This window comes from Peromyscus maniculatus, chromosome 1 (genome assembly GCF_049852395.1).
Source record: "Peromyscus maniculatus bairdii isolate BWxNUB_F1_BW_parent chromosome 1, HU_Pman_BW_mat_3.1, whole genome shotgun sequence".
Lineage (NCBI taxonomy): Eukaryota > Metazoa > Chordata > Mammalia > Rodentia > Cricetidae > Peromyscus > Peromyscus maniculatus.
In genome coordinates, this window is record NC_134852.1 from 210,435,326 (window position 1) to 210,456,111 (window position 20,786).

At 46.6% G+C, this 20,786-nt stretch overlaps 1 protein-coding gene across 20 annotated transcripts in view; it reads right to left on the reverse strand.

Annotated features, from left to right (window-relative positions):
* Positions 1 to 20,786, reverse strand: part of Ablim1 (actin binding LIM protein 1) — a 314,113-nt gene that overhangs the window by 127,860 nt on the left and 165,467 nt on the right. For all 20 annotated transcript variants that reach the window (XR_013048411.1, XM_042265921.2, XM_042265902.2 and 17 more), the window contains one exon: positions 13,817 to 13,951. Coding sequence is in view for 5 of the 20 variants with exons in the window: in XM_076563380.1 (XP_076419495.1) it covers positions 13,817 to 13,951 (135 nt within the window). In the remaining 15 variants the exon portion in view is untranslated. Of the gene's footprint in view, positions 1 to 13,816; positions 13,952 to 20,786 lie in introns of those variants that run through there.

The window sequence follows — 20,786 nt, forward strand, 5'->3', positions numbered from 1 at the left end:
TATTCTACCCTCCCGGTACAGAGCATCACTGCCTCCTGGGTAGCCATGTGTGGAGACTCAGATGCGATGGAGCCAGGGAACAGGACATCTCCACATCACTCTTGGATTATCATTGTGAATAATGTTTCTTGTCCTCTTCCTCCACCTACTTTAATCAAGTCTTAGTTGACTTTTACTGTTTGCTTCGGGGGACAGAGTCTCCCCTGTGCAGTAACACTGGCCTTGAAGTCTCTGGGCAGCCCAGGCTGTCCTAGAACTCACACCAATCCCTCTGCCTCAGCCTCTTAAGTGCTGAAATTACAGATGTGTGCAGTCACACCCAGATTTCCTCCTCCTCTTTTTGTTGTGAGTGTGTGGTGCACATGCACACAAGTGTGTGCACACGCACATACACTTCAGAGACCAGAGGAGTAGGCCTGGGGTCCTGTCCCTCTACTCTCCATCTTCTTCCTCTGAGACAGGGTCTCTTGCTGAACCTTAGCAAGCCTGATGATGCTCCTGACTCTGCTCTCATGGGGTCACAGGTCTGCATGGTCATGTGGGTGCCAAGGGTTCAAACTCAGGCCCTCAGGCTTATGAGTGAAGTTCTTAGCCAGAGAAACCTCTTCCCAGCCCCTCTGGCGATTCCTTTAAGTCCTTTCTTATTACTTTTCTGCAGTTTTTCTTTATCAAGACAATGAAGGCAGCTTGTATCAGTCTTCTCCACCACTCAGACTTCCGTCAGTGCTGGGTGCAGAGCAGTGAGTGTGAAGTGACTGAGGAGGTAGCTCAGAAGGGCCACTGCTGTAGCTCAGGCCTCAAAATAGCTGCACAACGCTCTCCAACAATGATGTGCGGGGGCAGATCCTGCCAGAAATAACTTCTGCAAATGCTTGGACTCAAATGCTAAGCCTCAAAACCGGATTGTAATCGCTTTTCAGTGACTTCCAAATGCACATCAAAATCAATGATCATGTCTGGGAAGAGAAGACACTCACAAGGTCAACCAGATAGTTGAATGGGCTCCAGAGCAATGCTTTTGGGGGTTTCCAGTTAACTCAGAGTTTGGATATATGATCATAAGAGTCCTGTCTAGAAGGGGCCCTTTTTGGAACCTCTGTTTATTAATGAATCTAAATCATTGACAGCACAGTATTTTAGAATTTGTTGTGAAATTTCATATACAAACAAAATTGTTTACAGGCAGGTCAAGAAACAAAGGTACCTCCCAGAATTCAAAAACTAACATGAAAATCTTTTACCACAGCAGAAATTACCTTAACATAAGCTTTAGGGCTGAAAATAAGCACAGGAGATACATGGATGAGGTGGGGATACAGCTTCTGTGTGGGTGCTTGCCTCACAAACACAAGGCCCCTGTTTTGATACCAAACACTAAAGGAGAGAGGGAGAAGGAGATGTCAAGAGAGGGAGACAGGGAGGAAGCGGGGAGAGAGGGAGTGAAGCTACCTATGTTTACAATGACTGACCTCGCTTATGCCCAGGATTTAAATCTCACAGTAGGCCACACATATTGGATCTGTGCCTCTCCTGCCCCTCCCCCTTCCTGCTCCTCCCCTCCACCCCACCCTCGACTGAACTGTAGCATCTCTGCCTCCTCTGAAATCCGGTGCATCAAGGAGAAAGTTCCGTGTTTCTCTGTGAACTGACCCCACGGGAAAGGTAAGGCCACAGACACATGCCATTTGAACCAGCAAGGAGTGGTTCCCACGGAGTCTATCACACCTTCCAATGAGCTGCTCTGAGTCTATATGCTGAGAGTGACCTCTCCCATCTGATTCTCTGGCCCTTCTCTCTAGTCCAGCCCATCCTCCCCTGTGGATGCTGCTAGCCCCACCCAGCCTCAAGTATGGTGGCTCATGCCTGCAACCTGGAACTCAGGAAGCTGAGGCAGGAGAAGGAGCTAGAGGACAGACTAGGTGGGCTACATAACAAATTCCAGATCAGTCTGGGCTACAGAGTAAGACTCTGCCCACCCCACTAAAAAATAGAAAAAGTTCATCATTTTAACCACTTTCCAGGTAAATAAATAAAAGTATAGCTATCTCTTCAATAATTAAGTAATAGAAATTTACTTTAAATAAAACTAACTAAACAAACACAGAAATGCTTAGCCTGGATAACCAAGCCTCCTCCCTCCAATTGTTATAGCCTCCACTCCATGAAAAGCCTTGGATTCTGTAAGTGCACATTTCCATATGGGATGATGCTAATCTTAGAAACATTTTTACAAACCCTAAAACAGCAAAAAGTGAGTGCTGCTGGAGCTGGGACACTCTCCTTAAGCCCTTCCCACAGAACCCAGTCTTTTAAAAAGACTAACTCTAAAAGTACATTCTAACTCACTACCTTACAGTTAATACTTCCTAATAGTTTTAGATAAACACTTCAAAAGGTATGTGTGTGTGTGAGTGTGTATGCACACCTGTATGTATGTGATTATAGTGTTGTGTGTAGGTGTGTGAGTGTATATGTGTGCATGAGTGCTCACACATACCTGTATGTATATGAGTATAGTGTTGTGTGTGTAGGGGTGTGTGTGTGTATGTGTGCATGAGTGCTCACACACACCTGAATGTATGTGAGTATAGTGTTGTGTATAGGTGTGTGTGTGTGTATGTGTGCATGAGTGTTCACACACACCTGTATGTATGTGAGTAGAGTGTTGTGTGTAGGTGTGTGTGTGTGTGTGTATGGGTGCATGAGTGCTCACACACATCTGTATATATGTGAGTATAGTATTGTGTGTGTAGGGGTGTGTGTATGTGTGCATGAGTGCTCACACACACCTGTATGTATGTGAGTATAGTGTTGTGTGTGTAGGTGTGTGTGTGTGTATGTGTGCATGAGTGTTCACACACACCTGTATGTATGTGAGTAGAGTGTTGTGTGTGCAGGTGTGTGTGTGTGTGCACATGAGTGCTCACACACACCTGTATGTATGTGAGTAGAGTGTTGTGTGTGCAGGTGTGTGTGTGTGCATGAGTGCTCACACACCTGTATGTGAGTAGAGTGTTGTGTGTGCAGGTGTGTATTCACACACCCATGCCTAGCCCAGAGGAAGACACTTGATTGTTCTATCCTAAAACCGCTCTCATCCTGTTCTTTGAGGCAGGATCTCTCACGGCAGCTGAAGCTGGGCTGGCAGCCAGGAAGCCCCAGGGACCTCTGCCTCTCACTTACACAGGACTGGAGTCACTGTCTTAGAGTTTCTATTACTGTGATGAACATCACGATCAAAATCAATCTGGCGAGGAAAGGGTTTATTTCAGCTTATCATTGTAAGTCACACTCCATCACTAAGGAAAGTCAGGGCAGGAACCCAAGCAGGGCAGAATCCTGGAGGCAGGAATGATACAAGGCCACAGAGGGGTGCTCCTGTGGGCTTGATCCTCACGGCTTGCTCAGCCTGCTTTTCTATAAACCCAGGACCATCTGCCCAGGCAGGTAGCACCACCATAGTGGCCAGACCCTTTCACACCAGTCATTAGTCAAGACAACAGTCCACAGACTTGCCTATGGGACATTCTATGGAGGCATTTTCTCAAACAAGAGTCTTTCTTCCCAAATGACCCTAGCTTGTGTCAAGTTGACAAAATGCCAGTCAGCACAGCTACAGATACCCGGGGCCACATCCAGCCTTTTCGATGGGTGCTGGGATCTGAACTCAGGCTCCCACATTTATGCAGCAAGTACTCTTATTCACGGAGCCATCTCTCCAGCCCCTCAGAAGGGATTTTTGATGTGACAGACTCAGCTGATAAGACATGATAAAAATAAAAAAAGAACAGGGGATTTTTTAAAAAGCTATCAAAATATCATTTTTCATACCCTGTAACCCACGGCCAAGTGACAGCCGTCTGCTGGACTGTGGTTCTGTGGGAGGGTGTCCGCCAGCACTGCCCCGGGAGAAGTGCTCACATGACATGCTATCTCCCCACACTCAGTGTCCAGCAATCTCAAATGACATAACTAAAAATAACAGAAAACCAGCTCCGTTTCTTTGAAAAGAAATAAAGCTATATGATTCACGTTAAGGTGCTTTTATTTTTATTACATTGTGTGTGCGTGCGTGCGTGTGTACGTGTGTGTGTGTGCGCGCGCGTGCGTACACACGTGTGGAGGTCAGAGTCCGTCTGCCGGGAGTCGGTTCTCTCCTCCCACCATGTGGGTCCCGAGACTCTAACTCAGGTTCTCGTGCCTTGTGGCACCTTACCCACTGGGCCATCTTATGGGCCCTCGAACGGCACCTTCTGAATGAGAAGAGGAACACTGTGGCTTCCTTCATTCCTATTAGAAACTTCGTACCCAAAATCGATGTCCTTATCACCCATAGCCCGGCCTCTGTCCTCTATGCCTCCTGCCCACACTGAGCATGCGCCCTCTTTCTGGTCCTGGAGGGTTATTGCTGGAACACGCATGCTTTATGGACCCCTCTTGTCCCTCCTTATTCCCGTCCCCAGTGAGCTCTGCAGGGACTGAGCGGATGTGCCTCACTCGCCTGCACCCACCCTGCTTCCCGCCCTGGTTACACTTGTTACCCCCGTTTCCCAGGCTTACTGCACCATACACAACTGTTGTGGTTGGGTGTGGAACGTATCTGAACCCTTGCTTACCAGACTGTGGGACCTTAGGGGGTCCAGCCTTGCTGGAGGATGTGAGTTTCCAGGGATGGGCCTTGAGGTTGTATAGCTTGGGTCCACTTCTTGTCGAGTTTCTATGGCTACTGTAAGCATGGCCTCATGCTCCGGCCACCTTCCCCTTGCTGTGATGGCCTGAGGCCCTCCTTGTCAGGTACTTGGTGCTGACAAGAAGAGGAACTGCTATAGTGTCCTTTAACCCTCTGCAGCCCAGAACTGTGGCCTGATAGGCAAGGGATGCTCTGTATTTCACATGGCCAGGATGTGAAGGTCTCATGTCAGTATTCCCAGGCTTACTTGTGCAAAAATGAAGTGATTTTTAGTAAATAAATAAATAAATAAATAAATAAATAAATAAAATGCAAATCTGTTCTTCGAAATAATGAAGCCTATGTTGTTTTGGTTTTTGGTTTTGGTGTTATTGTTTTTTTTGTTGTTGTTGTTGTTTTTGTTTTTTCATGGCAACTCAAATTTTTCTTCCTGGAGGTGGCAGTGAATGGAGGAGCCTGTGGTGATCTATTGTGTACCCTAATAAACTTGCCTGAGGATCAGAAGACAGACCCTGCCACTAGATTAGACACAGAGGTCAGGCAGTGGTGGCACACATTTTTAATCCCAGTACTAGGAAGCACACACGCCTTTAATACCAGGAAGTGATGTCTGGACAGAGAAAGATATATATGGTGTGAGGAAACAGGAACTCACTCTCTTTAGGCTGAGGATTTTGTAGAGGTAAGCTAGTGGCTGGCTGTTCTGCTTCTCTGATCTTTCAGTGTTCACACTGCTATCTGGCTCTGGGTTTTTTGTTTTTTTTTAATTAAAAGACCATCTAAGATTGGCACAACAGGAACCTTCTTTACCACCCGTCCCTGCCCTCGCCACAAACACGCAAATCCCTGGCCTCTGCCTCCTTTCCGGGGAGGATGAATGAATACATGGTGCCTTTCAGTTCTCTTTTCCACTGTAGACAGCCCAGGATCCAGGAACTGGTGCCACCCACGATGGGTGACCCTTCCCATCTCACTTAATGCAATCAAAACACTCTCCCAAAGGCAAGAGGCCCATTTCCCAGGGGATTCCAGGTCAAGGCTCCTACCCGGTCACAGTTCCATCCCTCAGGGGCTCAAAGCCTTCCCTTTTAACCCATAACCTTTCACCTCTTGTCCCCAAGCCTCAGGACCATGTTAATGTAAAATGCACCCATCGTTCTGTTTCCGGATTGTGACATGTGACCAAGGGCTTCAGGCTCCTGCTTCCTTCACCGTCCCACTGTGCCGTCCCACCGTGCTGTCCCACCGTGCTGGCCTGGGCCTCGAGCCCAAGCAAACCCTTCCCCTTCAAGTTGCTTCTGTCAGGAGAGACCTGTGACAGCCTCGTGCAGTGAGCTTGCATCCCTCATACAGCTCCAGCCACTGTCCCTTGATTCGACCCGTCGTGACAGTGAAGTGGTATCCGCGTGATCCTATGAGTTTCTGATTAACACCCCCATGGAGGCACAGACAAGTCCCAATTCACATGTGGAACGTAATCGCGTAGAACCCAGTTTTGAGTAGCTGAGCACTCTAAAGTATTTGTTGAACAAACCAATGTTACCATTTATGATCAGTATTCATAAATGCTGATAGACTAGCTCAAAGTTCCCACCACTGTTAACCCCTTGATTTCAGTCTTCCACCCTGAACTCATGGTGGAGAGGAATGATTGATCCTGAATCACTGGACTGCAGCCATCTTGAGTTGTAACTGTAACAATGTCCCCAAGAAAGCCTAGTCCAATTCTTCAGCATCATTTTCTAGCAAACCTCTAAAAGTAGACAAATTACTACAAGGGACAATTAGTGGTGGTATGAGTGACACCAGCCCTCAGTGGCGGTGTGGTGTGTGGAGCTTTACGGCTGGACTCTGGTGCCACAGATGTCCCTAGATCTTTGATATTCACCTTGATAAACCCAGCATTGCCCAGCAAGGATGATATCACATCTGTCCTAAATCATATACAGGTTCATCTTTTCTCCCCAAATTGCAGAGACTCAATAGTTCTGGCAGTCTCACAGGACCATGGTTTGGTCTCTAAGTCATTCAACACACTGTACTTGCACAACCCTAGATCAGCCTGCCTCTCTTCCGTCTGAGAGCTCCTTCAGCCAGGACCACACCCGGGACTGGGATATCCCGGGGCAGCTGTGTGGGAGGGAATTCTGGGACCTCGCTTCTGAGAATTCAGAAGCACACTTGGGTACCCTTGACCTCTTCTGTCTCTGTATTAGTCATCAAACATGTCCCCGTCTCCCCTTGGCAGTCCATCTCAAACCTGGATTCTGGGTTGTATGAGGCTGTTATGGGGTGTGGAGTAACAATTCTAGGGCACTTCCTAGGCTTCCAGGGCCACGGTGGTGTTGATCAAGCAGCTGAAACGGTCTTTTTTTTTTTTTTTTCCTTTTCATGAACTTCCATTTCCTCCCCTCTACCACTTTACAAACTTATACTAGAAGTTTTTGGCCCAGCAAAGGCTGGTATAGACACACATAATCCAGAAGTTGATCAGAAACACCAACATCAGCAGAGGGGCTGATCAGCAAGGCTGGGGAGAAGGGCTGAAGCCTGAACTGTCTACCGGAACCACGGTTGCTAGGGTAGGACCACACAAGAAACGCCGCTCGGAGGAGCTTAGGCCAAACCCATCTCCAGGTGCTTTCAAACTGTGTGACACATGGGACCTCCTAATGCACGACTTGATGGGGTTTTCCCATCTCCTCTCTGAAGGCTCTGATCCTTGTTACATTCCCAAAGTGAAACTCAGTTATAGAAGCTCCTGGGAATAACAGGAAACTCCCTGCAGACCCCGGGTTCATCATAAACACCTTTTCCTGGTTTTTGTGGCCATCAGTGAGTCTCCGTGGGAAAGGCAGAGGACAATAGTACTCAGGACAATGAAGATATGTCCAAATGCCCCTTGCATCACTATCAAAGGCCAAACCAAGTCCTTTTTTTTGTATTTATGTATTTATGTATTGTATGTGGAAAAAAGCTTTAAGGTCTTGGTAGATCTTATTGAAGAAGCTGATTTTTGTTATTTTTCTCTCATTTGGTGTAAAATACTTCACTAGACATAACTAAAACCTTTGCTTTGGGAATGGAAAGTTGGTTCAGTTTTTAAGAAGCCCCAGGAGTGCTGAGGCCCTCTTCTGGCCTCCATGGGCATCACATACATGTGACATATGTTCATACAGACATACACAATAATAAAAAAATAAGAATAAAATCTATAATCCTTGCTCTGAACAAAATAAGGGGAGGGGGATACCCCAGGTACAGTCAGCTCCTACATGGAACTTTCAAAGGGCTACCAAAAATTCACTACTTCCATGTAATTAGTGGCAGAGTAAAATCTCCATAGCAGTTAAGATGCTTGATGACATTTATAATGTCATAGTTTCAGGGTGACCGGGTAGACTCCCCAAACCACCATAACAACTGCCTCCTCTTTTCAGAGAGGAGTCCCACACTCCAGGATCCGTCTTCCCAAACTTGCCCAGCGTCAAGTGCCAACTTTGCCGTTTTCTGCCATTCACTCATGACTGCTATTTACTTTTTAATCTTGGAGACGGAGTCTCATGTAGTCCAGGCTAGCTTCAAATTCACTGTACACTGAGGATGACCTCGAGCTTCTGATCCCCCTGCCTCTACTTCCTGGGTGTAATCCTGAGGGATATCCAGGCAAGCGCCACCATAATGTATTTATAGATCACTTGGGATTGAACCCAGGGCTTTGTAAATGCTTGGCAAGCACCCTACCAACTAAGCTACAACCCCAGTCCCGCAGTGTCTTCTGAAGTCAGCACACTTATGAATAAGTGTAATTATTTGAAAAGGCAACTGTCAGCAATGCAATAAGTCAGAAGCCAGTGTCACCTCCCTACATAGAAACAGTCTAGGAAAAATACTGAGGGCATTTAAAAGAGATATTAAACAGTATAATTAAATGTGGGGCGTTTACCCACCACCCCCACAGCTTCCCAGAGTTTTCTTGAGTGCGAGCGGCAGGAAATATTAGATAGAAGGATTTATAGTGGAGAATGTTGTGGAGATAAACAGATAGAAAATAAAGGATAGCCTCGAGAGGGCCTGGAACCTATTCCAACGGGCCCCGACTGTCTCTGGTCCAGGGTTTTTATAGAGACGCCAAGGGGTGGAGCAAAAGACCTCCTCCCCCAGCACAGCCAAGTGCAGACCATCTCAGACACCTGCACTCAGGCCCGTGGTCCTGATCATCCTCTATTCGGACCTGCTGGGTAAAGCCACGAGGAACCCCAGAACGGGCTCCCACAATTAAATTTGAATGGTGATACACTTCTGAGGACTTGAAATATTATAAAGACCTTTGGTTTCATGACATTTGATGGAATGAAAAAAAATAACTTATGGATAATAATTTTCTCACTGTGTAAGAAATGTCACGCTGGGAAGCATAAAAAAAATAAACAAACAACCTCTTTCCCCCGCCCCCAAACATTAACCTCAATCAAGTCTTAGTTTCTTAAAGGTAATGATTTAGGAATAATGATCTATAATTAGTATATCAGTTAACGATAAACATTTCATTCATTCATTTGGAGCATATGCACAGTATATTTCAGAGAAATTATGAACACTTATCTTATTCTAGTTTGGAACTTAAAAATGAATATTTTAAAAGATCTGCATTACATTGATTTGATAAAATAACACAATTACAGGATACAACATATAAAGTTTCCAACACTCAGGCCTATGCTTTCCCAGAGGAATCTGGCATGAATCTGGCTTCTCACTCACAGTAAGAAGGGAGCTCACTCCTGTGTCCCCATTGTCCCTGCATCCTGGTTCTTCCTGCCTTCTCATCCTTGTCTGAACGCCTAGGATTCTCCCAAGTTAGTATTAAAAGCCTGGGCTCAGCTCTTTGGCAGGGTCGGGGGTTATAGAAACTGCTTCTATATTTCTGGAGTTTTACCAGTTTTCCATTGAGCCACAAGCCCCAAACCTGTGCCAACGTGAGCACAGAGGACAGCCTAAGGGAAGGGCAGCCCAAGCGCACGCGCATGCGTCAGCCTGAGTTCCTGCACAGTCACCTCTGTGAGGCTGGGGGTAGCTCTGTGGACAGATGCCTTTGTATCTTTCTTCTTGGAAGTCTATGCCTAGAATCCATTAGAGCGCTTGTATCGCAGCAAGCATTTGATAAACCCTGTTGACAGGCTGTGTCACTGACAACATTTATGATAGACAAGCTCCAAAGAACTTCACCATGCTTGACTGTTCACTAATGCACTGCACGACCCCAGGCGCTGGGTATTCCTCAGTGGCCAAACAGAAGGCAGTCTGCCCCCGAGGGAGGGGCTTACTATCTGCCAGACGAGTAAGATAAGGTTAGTTCAAGACACAGTGAGAGGAGCCATGGTACAAAGAGATCTGCATCATCCTAGTGGTCGTCAGCACTCAGAAACTTTCCCCTTCTTCTTCTTTATTTCTGTTACCTGTCCACAATCATTCTGCAACAGAAAAAAGTTGTTTTCCTTCATCCTGTGATGTTGTTTCTGTGCTGTGGTGGCTTCTAAGTCTCCTTTGACCCCCTATTCAATCTGTGACAAGGTTCCAGTGGGATGGTAGTTTCGATTTCCCCCTTGATTGCTACGATGTGGCTGCATTCTATGGAGTACGGGACAATCCGAAAGCCCCAAACACCTCCACTCGGGTGGGGACTGTTGGGTATTTGTGCAGCTTGCTTCTCTGGGAGGAATGGCGTCTGAGAAGGGACAAATTTATCAGTGTCAGCCACTTCTAAGTATCTTTTACGAGTTATGATTCTGTTCCATTATACGGTAGGTATTTTTATTAGATATTTTGATATATTATTCATCATAATGAGTATTGTTTCTCTTAGATATTTTTAGGGTTAATACCCTAGACTCATTATTTTTTTTTCAATACCAGAAAACTCTAAAGCATTAAGGAAAAAACCTGGATCTGGTTGGCTACCCTGAGAACTAAAAGAATCTTTGGGCCAAATCTGTTTCCAATGACTCCAGGGACTCTGGTTGGATGTCCAGCTCTTCCGTCTGTGCCGCCCCTGTCCCTAGCAGCCGCCCTCTCTCACGCTGTCACCCGCTTGGCCTTGGGTCAGGGTCTCCTCTCCCTTCTCTCAAGGCCATTTGTTTCATTTTTTTTTTTTTAAAGCAAAAATCATTATCTTTGCTCTTCTCTGTCACGGGGCTCTTAGTCCTTTCTAACTGCAGAAAACGGTCCTCAAGAAATAAAGCTCTGTGGCTGGAGCGTGTGCCTGTGTGGAGGGCAGCATTGTGGCAGAGGGTGAAGGTCCACAGTCAGCACTGAGCAGACTCTGACAAAAGCCCTGCTAGCCTGGCGCGTGCTCCGGCCTGGAATCTTCCATCCCAGGAACTGCCCAGCTCGATTTCGGCTGTAACCGGTGTGTAAGGATTGGCTGTCGTCAGGAGCGCCAGGGATGGCAGTACTCCTGAGGTGGCCCAGCTGCCACCCCCACACCCCTCATTCTGATCTCAGGGGTTGCAGGGACGTCTCTGCAGAGAGTTATTAAATCCTACCAAAAGGTAGCAGATGAAAAAATGGCCTTGCTTGTACAAGATGCTCTTTCTCTTATTTCTATAAGTATAAAATTGCTCTAGAAACACAGTCTTTTAATTGAAAAAAGAAAGGAATGGGGACAGGAGAGATAGCTCAATGGGTAAGGCCCTGGTTTCTCTTCCAGAGGACCTGGGTTCAATATCTAGTACCCACATGGTGGCTCACACAGTCTGGAACTCCAGTTCCGGGGATCTGACGCCCTCTCCTGGCCTCTGTGGGCACTGCATGCATGTGGTGGTGCACAGACACATACAGGCAAAATGCCCATAAACATAAAACACTTTCCTAAAAATTCACTAGTAGAAGATTAACCCACAAGGTTGGGACCCAAGACAGCATGCACCGCCAGACTAAGTGTGAGAAGACACAAACTGACAAGAATAGATGACTTTCTTTGCTTTAGCAACTTTTTGTTAAATTGCCAAATAATTCCTAAGAAATAGCACATGCTTTAAAAATAGAATTCAGTCTAAGGAGAAAATTCAGCACTGCAGGAACACATTTAGAGCATGAATCAAGGTACAAGGTGCAATTTTCCAACACGAAGAAGCTATGCTCAGTCATTGGATTTAAACTAGAAAATAAGAAAACCAAGAATCATCAGGGGACTACATCTTTGAATCCCTCAAAGTACTGCACACTGACTTCCCAGGTCTGAGGCTAACACTGTCCAAGTCCACTAGAAATATCAGACACCTACATGGCTGCAGTCATTTACACATTGAGGCCATGTCTCTGGAAATTCATGAGCAAAAATTTGAAGAAAAAAATGCTGACTCCAAGTTTCCCAAACTGAATGGAACCAGAAACCAGTTTCTCAGACATCCTCTGCTGGAAGCCTAGTGCATCTACGCTCTGTACCATATACATTTATGGTTACCTGTATATAGCAGATGCAGACTGCAGACCTGAGGTGATGCGATAGCACATGGTCCAGTATGTTTATTTTATAGAGAGGGTACTAAGCCACAGAGAGACATGTGACTTGCCTGAGATCACAGTGCTTACTGGCATGCCAGGACTCAGGCTCTATGGTACAGCTGTACACTTGGCATCCTGAGAACGGTCCATGCTTCCTAAGGATCAGCGTGGGCTGTATGAAAATTCCAGCTGGCCATACTTACTCCAGAAGGCTTTTTTAAAAAGAAGGATCACATATTCCCTGTCTATAACACGAACATCAGAACACTTCTTTTAAATAAATTTAATTGTATGGACAGGGAGCTTAGGAGGCAGTGCAGAGTGTGCACCCAGGATGCTTAAAGGGAAGCCTGATGTCTAAGAACAAGGCGTCGAGCACAGGAAAGTGCAATGACTACAGGGAGCGGACTCGGAGACTCATGCTCCTCTCCCTACGCCAAGTACTCTCCTTCCCCTGAACTACACTGATGTGGCATTTCAGAGCACCCAGACAAACTAGCCAGCCTGTGTGAGCTGCAGGGCATGGCCTCATGGACAATGGTGTTGAGATCATTTGGATGGGAGTTGCCTTTCTGTATGAGGCTAAATTTTCATGTCTTGACATGTGTGATCGCGCGCGCGCACACACACACACACACACACACACACACACAGAGAGAGAGAGAGAGAGAGAGAGAGAGAGAGAGAGAGAGAGAGAGAGAGAGCCTTAGCAGTCAATCTTTTATTTAAAAGAATTTTTGTGTTTTTTAAAATTTATATATATGAATGTTTGTCTGCATGTGTATATATGAAGCTTATACATGGTATGTTCCAGTCCTTCCATAAATAATGGATAGCAAAGTTACTTTACTAGGAATCTCTTCTTTCATAGAGGAAAAAATGGGAAATACAAAAATCTCAAAAACTTCATTGTATTTTCACAGAGCCCCCTCCCTCCACACCTTGTTGTATGATATTTTGTTTGTGTTCAGACAAATAAAGCTTGCCCAGAGATCAGAGAAGCAGAGCAGCAGCCACTAGAGACTTGTTACCTCTACAAATCCTCAGACCGAATGTGGACAAGATCCTGTCTCTACCTACCTTATGTTCCTGTCTCTACCTCCCTAGTGCTAGGATTAAAGGCATGCATCACCACTGCCTGGTTCTGTTTCTTCTTTAGACTGGTTCAATCTCGTGTAGCCCAGAGTGGCCTTGAATTCCTCATCTTCCTGCTTCCTTCTCCCAAGTACTGGGATTAAAGGTGTGAGCCACCACTGCCTGGCCTTTATGGTTAACTAGTGGCTAGCTCTGCCCTCTGATCTCCAGACAAGCTTTATTTGTCTGAACACAAACAAAATATCATACAATAGGACCTCAATAAATGCCCTAAGACTTTGCCTTGAGAAGGTCTGGTGTCACCCTGAAGTCTAATCTATTCCTAAACTAGAAGTGAATAAATTAAGAGCTTCTTAAAGCATTCAGATATCACCTAGGAGTCTGGGGTGGCATCAGAGGACTGTACTGATGGCTACATGCTGCTAAGCAGGAGGCTCAGGCACCAGGGATCTGGGTGGCATTCAGAAGGTATTGATGTGTATTGATGGCTACACGTCACCGGTCAGGATGCTGGAGGTACTGTACCTTTGCAGGTGAAACATTTGATATGGAAATGCTTGGTCTGGACCCGGAGTACTTCGCCCTTGCATGGCTCCCCACATTTATGGCAGTGAATGGCAGGTTTCTCTGATGAGTGGTGAGGATCCTGAGGATGGGCCACTGGAAAGAAACAGCAAAAGATTTAGGTGAAAAGGAAGCATTTCTAGAAAACAGTCTTTGCAAGGATGTGTGACTGTCCCCAGCATGCAGTGGGAAATGAGCCACGTGACCATTCAATAAGCACGAGGTGGGCACACACACCCCACCCCATGAGCTTGGATCCACAGCTGTATGCGTCCGTGGCAGCCTTAACAGTCTACTGGGGACACGCATGCTGTCTCGGGCCTTCTGTCTCAACTTCTCAAGGACTACAGATTGTACAAATACAATCCCGTTTCACTTAGTAATTTGCAGTATTTGTGGCACATTTTTGCTGACTTAGCATATTCCAGCAGGAGTTCACTGTAAGGCAAAGGTTCCTCAGAGGCAGGGACCATTTCTCAGTCTGTTTGGTTTCTGTCCTAACTGTATTTCGTGTCCCAGCTCCTGTCAGCACAGAATGCTCATGCAGTGCTAACTGCTTAGGCTGTGTGGGACAGTTTCTCACTGCCGTCATCAGACAATGCTTTCTATCTGACTCTGGGGACTCATCTAACCTACTGGAGGCCCATTATGAGACTCTCATGGCACACACAGTTCCCACATATACTATGAGCAAAAACTTAAAAATAATAACAATCTGCGAAGCTTGGATCCCTCTGCACACGACCTGCTTCCTTGCCCGTAAAGCAGAGGGGTCTGGACCAGTTGGGTACATGAGAATATCCTCTTAGATACCAGTGCAGTTTTCAGGAAATGTAAGTTACTTTGGCCGTCCCGGCCTCAGAATCGGGTGCAGAGTCTGAACTAACTGCAGAGGGGCAAGAAAGAGGGAGACAGTGAGACAACACCTGGGTTTGTGTCTCTCATGGGTTCCTTTGGCCAGAGAATGTCAATAACCCCTTATTGCTAGCAATTTCCTTTGCTGATGAAGAGCCTTAGAACCCATGTGACATATCAGGCAATCGACCAACCAACACAAAGAGCAACGGTATCTTTTAGACACTTTTAAAATGTTTGTCAAGGAGGAAAATTGTACCAGGGCAGCTCATGGGGGACTGCCGAGACCCAGCGTAGAAAGGACATCAGAGCGAGAAGGTAGCTGTGTGTGATTGCACGTGTGTAAAAGCGTGGCGTGTGGGACATCAGAGCGAGAAGCCGGCCGTGTGTGACGGCACGTGTGTAAAAGCATGGCGTGTGGGACATCAGAGCGAGAAGCCGGCCGTGTGTGACACGTGTGTAAAAGCGTGGCATGTGGGACATCAGAGCGAGAAGCTGGCTGTGTGTGATTGCATGTGTGTAAAAGCATGGCGTGTGGGACATCAGAGCGAGAAGCCGGCCGTGTGTGACACGTGTGTAAAAGCGTGGCATGTGGGACATCAGAGCGAGAAGCTGGCTGTGTGTGACGGCACGTGTGTAAAAGCATGGCATGTAGGACATCAGAGCGAGAAGCTGGCTGTGTGTGACCGCACGTGTGTAAAAGCATGGCATGGATAATAGCACATTGTTCTATAGAGAATGTCCCCCATTCTCATTTTGCTGAAAAGAGTTTGGGCAAGATGGTGCAAACAGCCAGTTCCTGACCCCGTTTCTGAAGAACAAGGTTCTTCTTGTGAGGTTTCAGTCAGGAGCAGGTGTGGTTCCAAGCTAACATGTGACTCAAATTCCTAGAGTGGGAGCCTGGGTCCCAAGAATACCAGGAGCCAGGGGACCCGGCATCGCAGGCCATCTGCATTCCTTTCTCTACCTGATACGATCTCTGTATTTACCACCAGATTCGCATTTTCTACAGGAATTAAGGAGGGGTGTGCATGCTATCAAGATCACGGAGAGCACTGTACGTCAAGTCCAAAATCTGTTCACATGGGCATGAAGAAAAAGGTTCTCTCAAGAGTGCCTTTCCACATGCTGGTGGGGGAACATGTGAGCTTCTCAGTTTCTTCCAGTTGACTCCTGTTTTTTCAGCAAAGTTATCATTACCGGGTATGGCGATTATACTGCGCACGGTGCTTACACCTAAGTCGTTTTGTTCGGCTGCACCACCCTTGACTGGCAGTGGGATAAGCAATAATGCTCCCATTTGGTGGAAAAGGCAATCGAGCTTCAGAGATGCTAAATGGCCCTCTCAAAGTAACAGCTAGTGTGAGTGCAAAGGTTGACACCTCAGTCCTTCCGGACCTACTATGCTCCTCCCAGACTATTAGAATAAGCCAGGAAATTGTTACAATCAAGATATTTATTTAGCCAATATTATACACAATTCTCAGAGTAACATCCAGGGTTTGGCTTTCAGAAAGAACACTGAGAGTGTGTGTGGAAAAGGTGTCTCTAGGTGGGCCCAGGGCCCTGGTTATCAACAAAGTAGTTATGCAACCCCTGAATTAGAATTCCCTGTGCCATGTATTTAGAAAGGCAAATGTTATCTCATCCCCAAAGGCTATCATATAAAAGATTTTTAAAAAAAATGCTGGGGGCGTGTCTCCTGGAAAACTCCCAGACACAGTGGGTCAGAATGTAAATTAATATAGTGTTATGGAAATACGACAGAGGTTCCAGTCAACAATCCAGATACCCAAAGGAAATGAAAATGGGTTGGCAAGCAACCTGCCAAGGGCCGAGAAATGGGTAAAGAAAGCACGGCACATCTATCCACACAGTGCAATATTATTCATCCATAAGAAGAATGGAATTTGGCCTCTTACGGCAACATGGATGGAACAGGAGGACATTACAGGATCAAAGCCAGACTTAGAAAGACGCATGCCACAAGCTCTCAAAGCTATACGTTGACCTCACGGAGGTGGACAATGGAGTCATGGTTACCAGAGCCTGGGAATGATGTGGGTGAGGGAAGGATGGACAGGGGCTGGTTGACACTTCAGGAGTGCTGTCGGGCATGAGGAAAGGCTCCCAATATGTTAGGGCAGATCAGAAAAACTATGGTTGACAGTAACTGAGTGTTTCAAGTCAGCAGGTAGACAGGATGTGACAAGTCCCCAGAACAAAGGAATGGTAAGTCTCCTGGGTAACAGATATGCCAAATACCACAACCTGATCATACAACATATACCTACTAGTATTAAAACATCACACTGTGCTCTGTAAGCACATACAATCACTATGTGTTGATTAAAAAATAATAATAACCAGGCATGGTGTTACATGCCTTGAATCCAGTCCTAGAAAGGCTGATGTGGGAGACCAGGAGTTCCAGGCTAGCCTGAACAACATCATGAGTCCTCATCCCCAAAACTAAGTCAAACAACAAACAAAAATAAATTATTTAAAAAAATGCAGTCCCCCCAACATTGCCCAGGAGTAGGGGTGAAGAATCTCTTTCTAGTAAATCCCTCAGGCAATTCTTACACACACACCAGATGAAGAACCTCAGCATTCTTTTCTAAGAAATGTTTTTACTTTTATTTTTAATTATGTGTGTTTGTGTGTGGGTTTGTGCTTGCGAATGCAGTATCCATGGAGCCCAGAAGAGAGCAATGAGTCCCCGGGAGCTGGAGTTACAGGTGGTTGTGGGATGCCCTATACAGGTACTGGGAACCCAAACTCAGGTCCTCTGAAAGACAAGTGTGGGTCTTAACCACTGAGCCATCATGCCCTGAATATTAGCATTCTTATCATTGAGTAGGCCTGCTAAAACAAAGAGTTAGGATTTACAGTACACCTCTTCAGTGTATCCTACAGGTGTGTACCACAACCAGGAGGGCCCATCCTCTCCAGAAACAATGTGGCAGCACCGGACATCCCTTAAATGGAGAGTGAGTTTCTGCCTAAGAAACCCTGAGACTTCTAAGTAAGCCAGCCAGCCAGGCTGACTCACGAGGAGAGAAGGAAGGTATCTACCACTCTTGGCTCTTCTGTGTATGTGAATAAAAGAGCCAGCTCAAATGCTGGCAACTGTCCCCGAGGTCAGGGCAGAGACCACATTTGCATTCTGCAAGCATTTCCTTTTAGAACGATGTATTAGACCTGAAGGCTTCTGTGCCTGGAGAGAACTTTCACCTTCAACCAGATATAGGCAGACCAGACCATTTATCTGCCTCTCCTTCAACTGCCAGCCTAAGCTCGTGTGTGTGTGTGTGTGTGTGTGTGTGTGTGTGTGTGTGTGTGTGTGTGTGACACTCACTGGGGAAGAATTGGGATTTCTTATCGCGTATTTTATCCTAACTACATCAGTGTAGACAAAAGAAACCTCCCTCCTCTTACAAGGTGAACAAAGAGGTCCCTTTTATGTGGCTGTCCTTGGAGGTTTGGTCATTACCAATGAATGGCGGTGTTTGCTCCAGCGTATGCTGAACTGTGCCAAGCTGAGCTGCCTGCAGTATACCTCGGGGCCGGACTCACTGAGTCTGCTGTGCCAAGCTGAGCTGCCTGCAGTATACCTCAGGGCCGGACTCACTGAGTCTGCTGTGCCAAGCTGAGCTGCCTGCAGTATACCTCAGGGCCGGACTCACTGAGTCTGCTCCTGGCTCTTCTGCTAATTTTCACTCCGATGACTCCATTAGAGTCTGGGTGGTCTCTGCTTCTTCTACTGACAGGGGAAACTGAGAAATAAAAGCTCACATTCTGGTTAAGGCTGATGTGCCCTGTGCCCCAACTCTTCCCACTGTTTCTAGCGGTCAATGATTTACCCTGGGATGGGGGTGGAGAGAGCTGAAGCAGTAGAGGGGATGGGGGTGGGGAGCGTGTGTGTACAGAAGCTGTGATCATCTTATTGGCAAATGGGAAAAGTATCATATCAAGTTTGGAGAGGCTTTGGCCCCTCTGACAACACTACCCACTACAAGCTATACCCAAGGGGCCGTGGGTTCACAGTAAATAAAGTGGCCTGACCACACCTCTGAAACTCCAGAGCAGGAATGAGATTAGGATGCAAGCCACTGAGGAGATTCCAGCAACCTCTGGAGTCCTTAGGCAGAGTCCACTACAGAGCCGGCCCTGCACCCTTCAATCAAATCCAGAACCAGTCTCTTCTTGCCCATGCTCCATCCATCCCTCTTGGAGACAGACAGGAAACTGTGGAGGAACACGTGAAATGAAAACTCCAGAGCAGGAAAGATTGTACCTGTGTGAGACAGACAATAAGCATACCTGTGCTCTGGGTCACCTGAAATATTCAGAAACGCCCACGTCACAGCCGCTCCCAGCCTCTGACAGGACGTGGCGCTTGGTGGCTTTCAAGTACTCATCATGCCTGCCTTAACTCATTTTACTCTCAGAGCTTTGGGGGAAGAAAAAGCAGGATCCAACAACTGACTTTTACCAAGAGGCAAAGGAAGACTCAGGACAGGATGACTCACTCAGGGTGACATAGACAAAAAATACAGCTGGCAATAAATCAAGGTACAAATGCTGATGTCACTTTCTCTGTCTCCCACTAAATTCTGCACACTGCCAACTTCTCATTCTCTGCTGAAAACCAAGCCCAGGCCCTCCACCCCTTTCTCAGGTTGCTGGGAGCTTCCTGCTCACAGATCTCCGTCTTTCCCAGAGCGACCTGCTAGAGCTGTCTGCTCCCACTCCTTAACTGTGGGTGGGCTGCTCTTTCCTCCCATGGGGAACAGTGTGGAAAGGCAGAGGAAAGGAATAGCTGTACAATGGAGACATCTAACAGCCCTGCCTCAGGCAGGGCCAAGGCCAGTGAGTACAGTGGCAGGTGGTGCAGGAATGCACCTTTGAAATGACGGGATGGAAACTCACTACCACTGTGTTCTTTCTGAAACAAAAACCCCCATAATCTTACTGAAATCCTGAGAAAAATCATGAGAGAGAGAGAGAGAGAGAGAGAGAGAGAGAGAGAGAGACCCAGCATTCTTCAAAATAATCAATGTCATTAAAAATTAAGAAAGTCTGTGAAACTACCACAGCCAAGAGGAACCCAAGGAGATATGGCGGCTAAATAGAGTGCAGTGCTCTGACGGGCTCTTGATACTGAGAAGTGTAACTCTGGTCCCCACCAAAGAAACGTCTCTTTGCCACAGATGGAGACCATTAAAAAAATACCACAACTGGTCAAATGCAGAGAACAACTGGCTGTGGGGAGCCCAGCCCCAGCCAATACGTCTAGAACAGAACCTAAAGTTCAGGAAATGGTATAGAAGTGGGGATGGAAGACCGTAAGAGCCAGAGGACCAGAAACAGAGACTGTGTCCTAAACAAGACAGGAAAGCTTTTCCCATGATCCCACAAAACATGGCTGCCCAATAAGAACAAATAGACACACTGACATGGAAGGGGCAACTTTCATGGGGCCCCACCCTGCTGTGGGATGTTCTGTATGGCAAATGTGTTAATAAATACGACACTGATTGGCCAGTAGCCAGACAGGAAGTATAGGCGGGATAAACAGAGAGAAAAACTGAGGGAACAAGAAGGGAAGGGAGAGACTGCCTGCAGCCACCACCAGGACAAGGAAGATGTAAGGTACCAATAAGCCACGAGCCATGTGACAAAGTATAGATTAATAAAAATGGGCTAAATAGAAGAGTAAGAGCTAGACAATGGTAAGCCTGAGCTAATGGCCAAGCAGTTTAAATAATGTAAGCGTCTGTATGTTTATTTTATAAGTGGGCTCAGGGACTGCTGGGCTTGGTGGGACCTGGAGAGAAAACTCCAGCTACACCACCCCTAGACAAAGAACTGCGGGTGCTAAGGGATGCTGACACTGGAGGAGGAGGGACAGTCTTCCCCAGGCCTGGGCACTCCGATCGGTCATCCAATACCAAGTGTCAGCCCTGAATCATACATATAAACACCACCACATGGACTGAGCAGGTTGTATTTATATGTTTACATGAAAACAACAATGACAATTAAAGAAAAAAAGAGACCAAGAATTAGA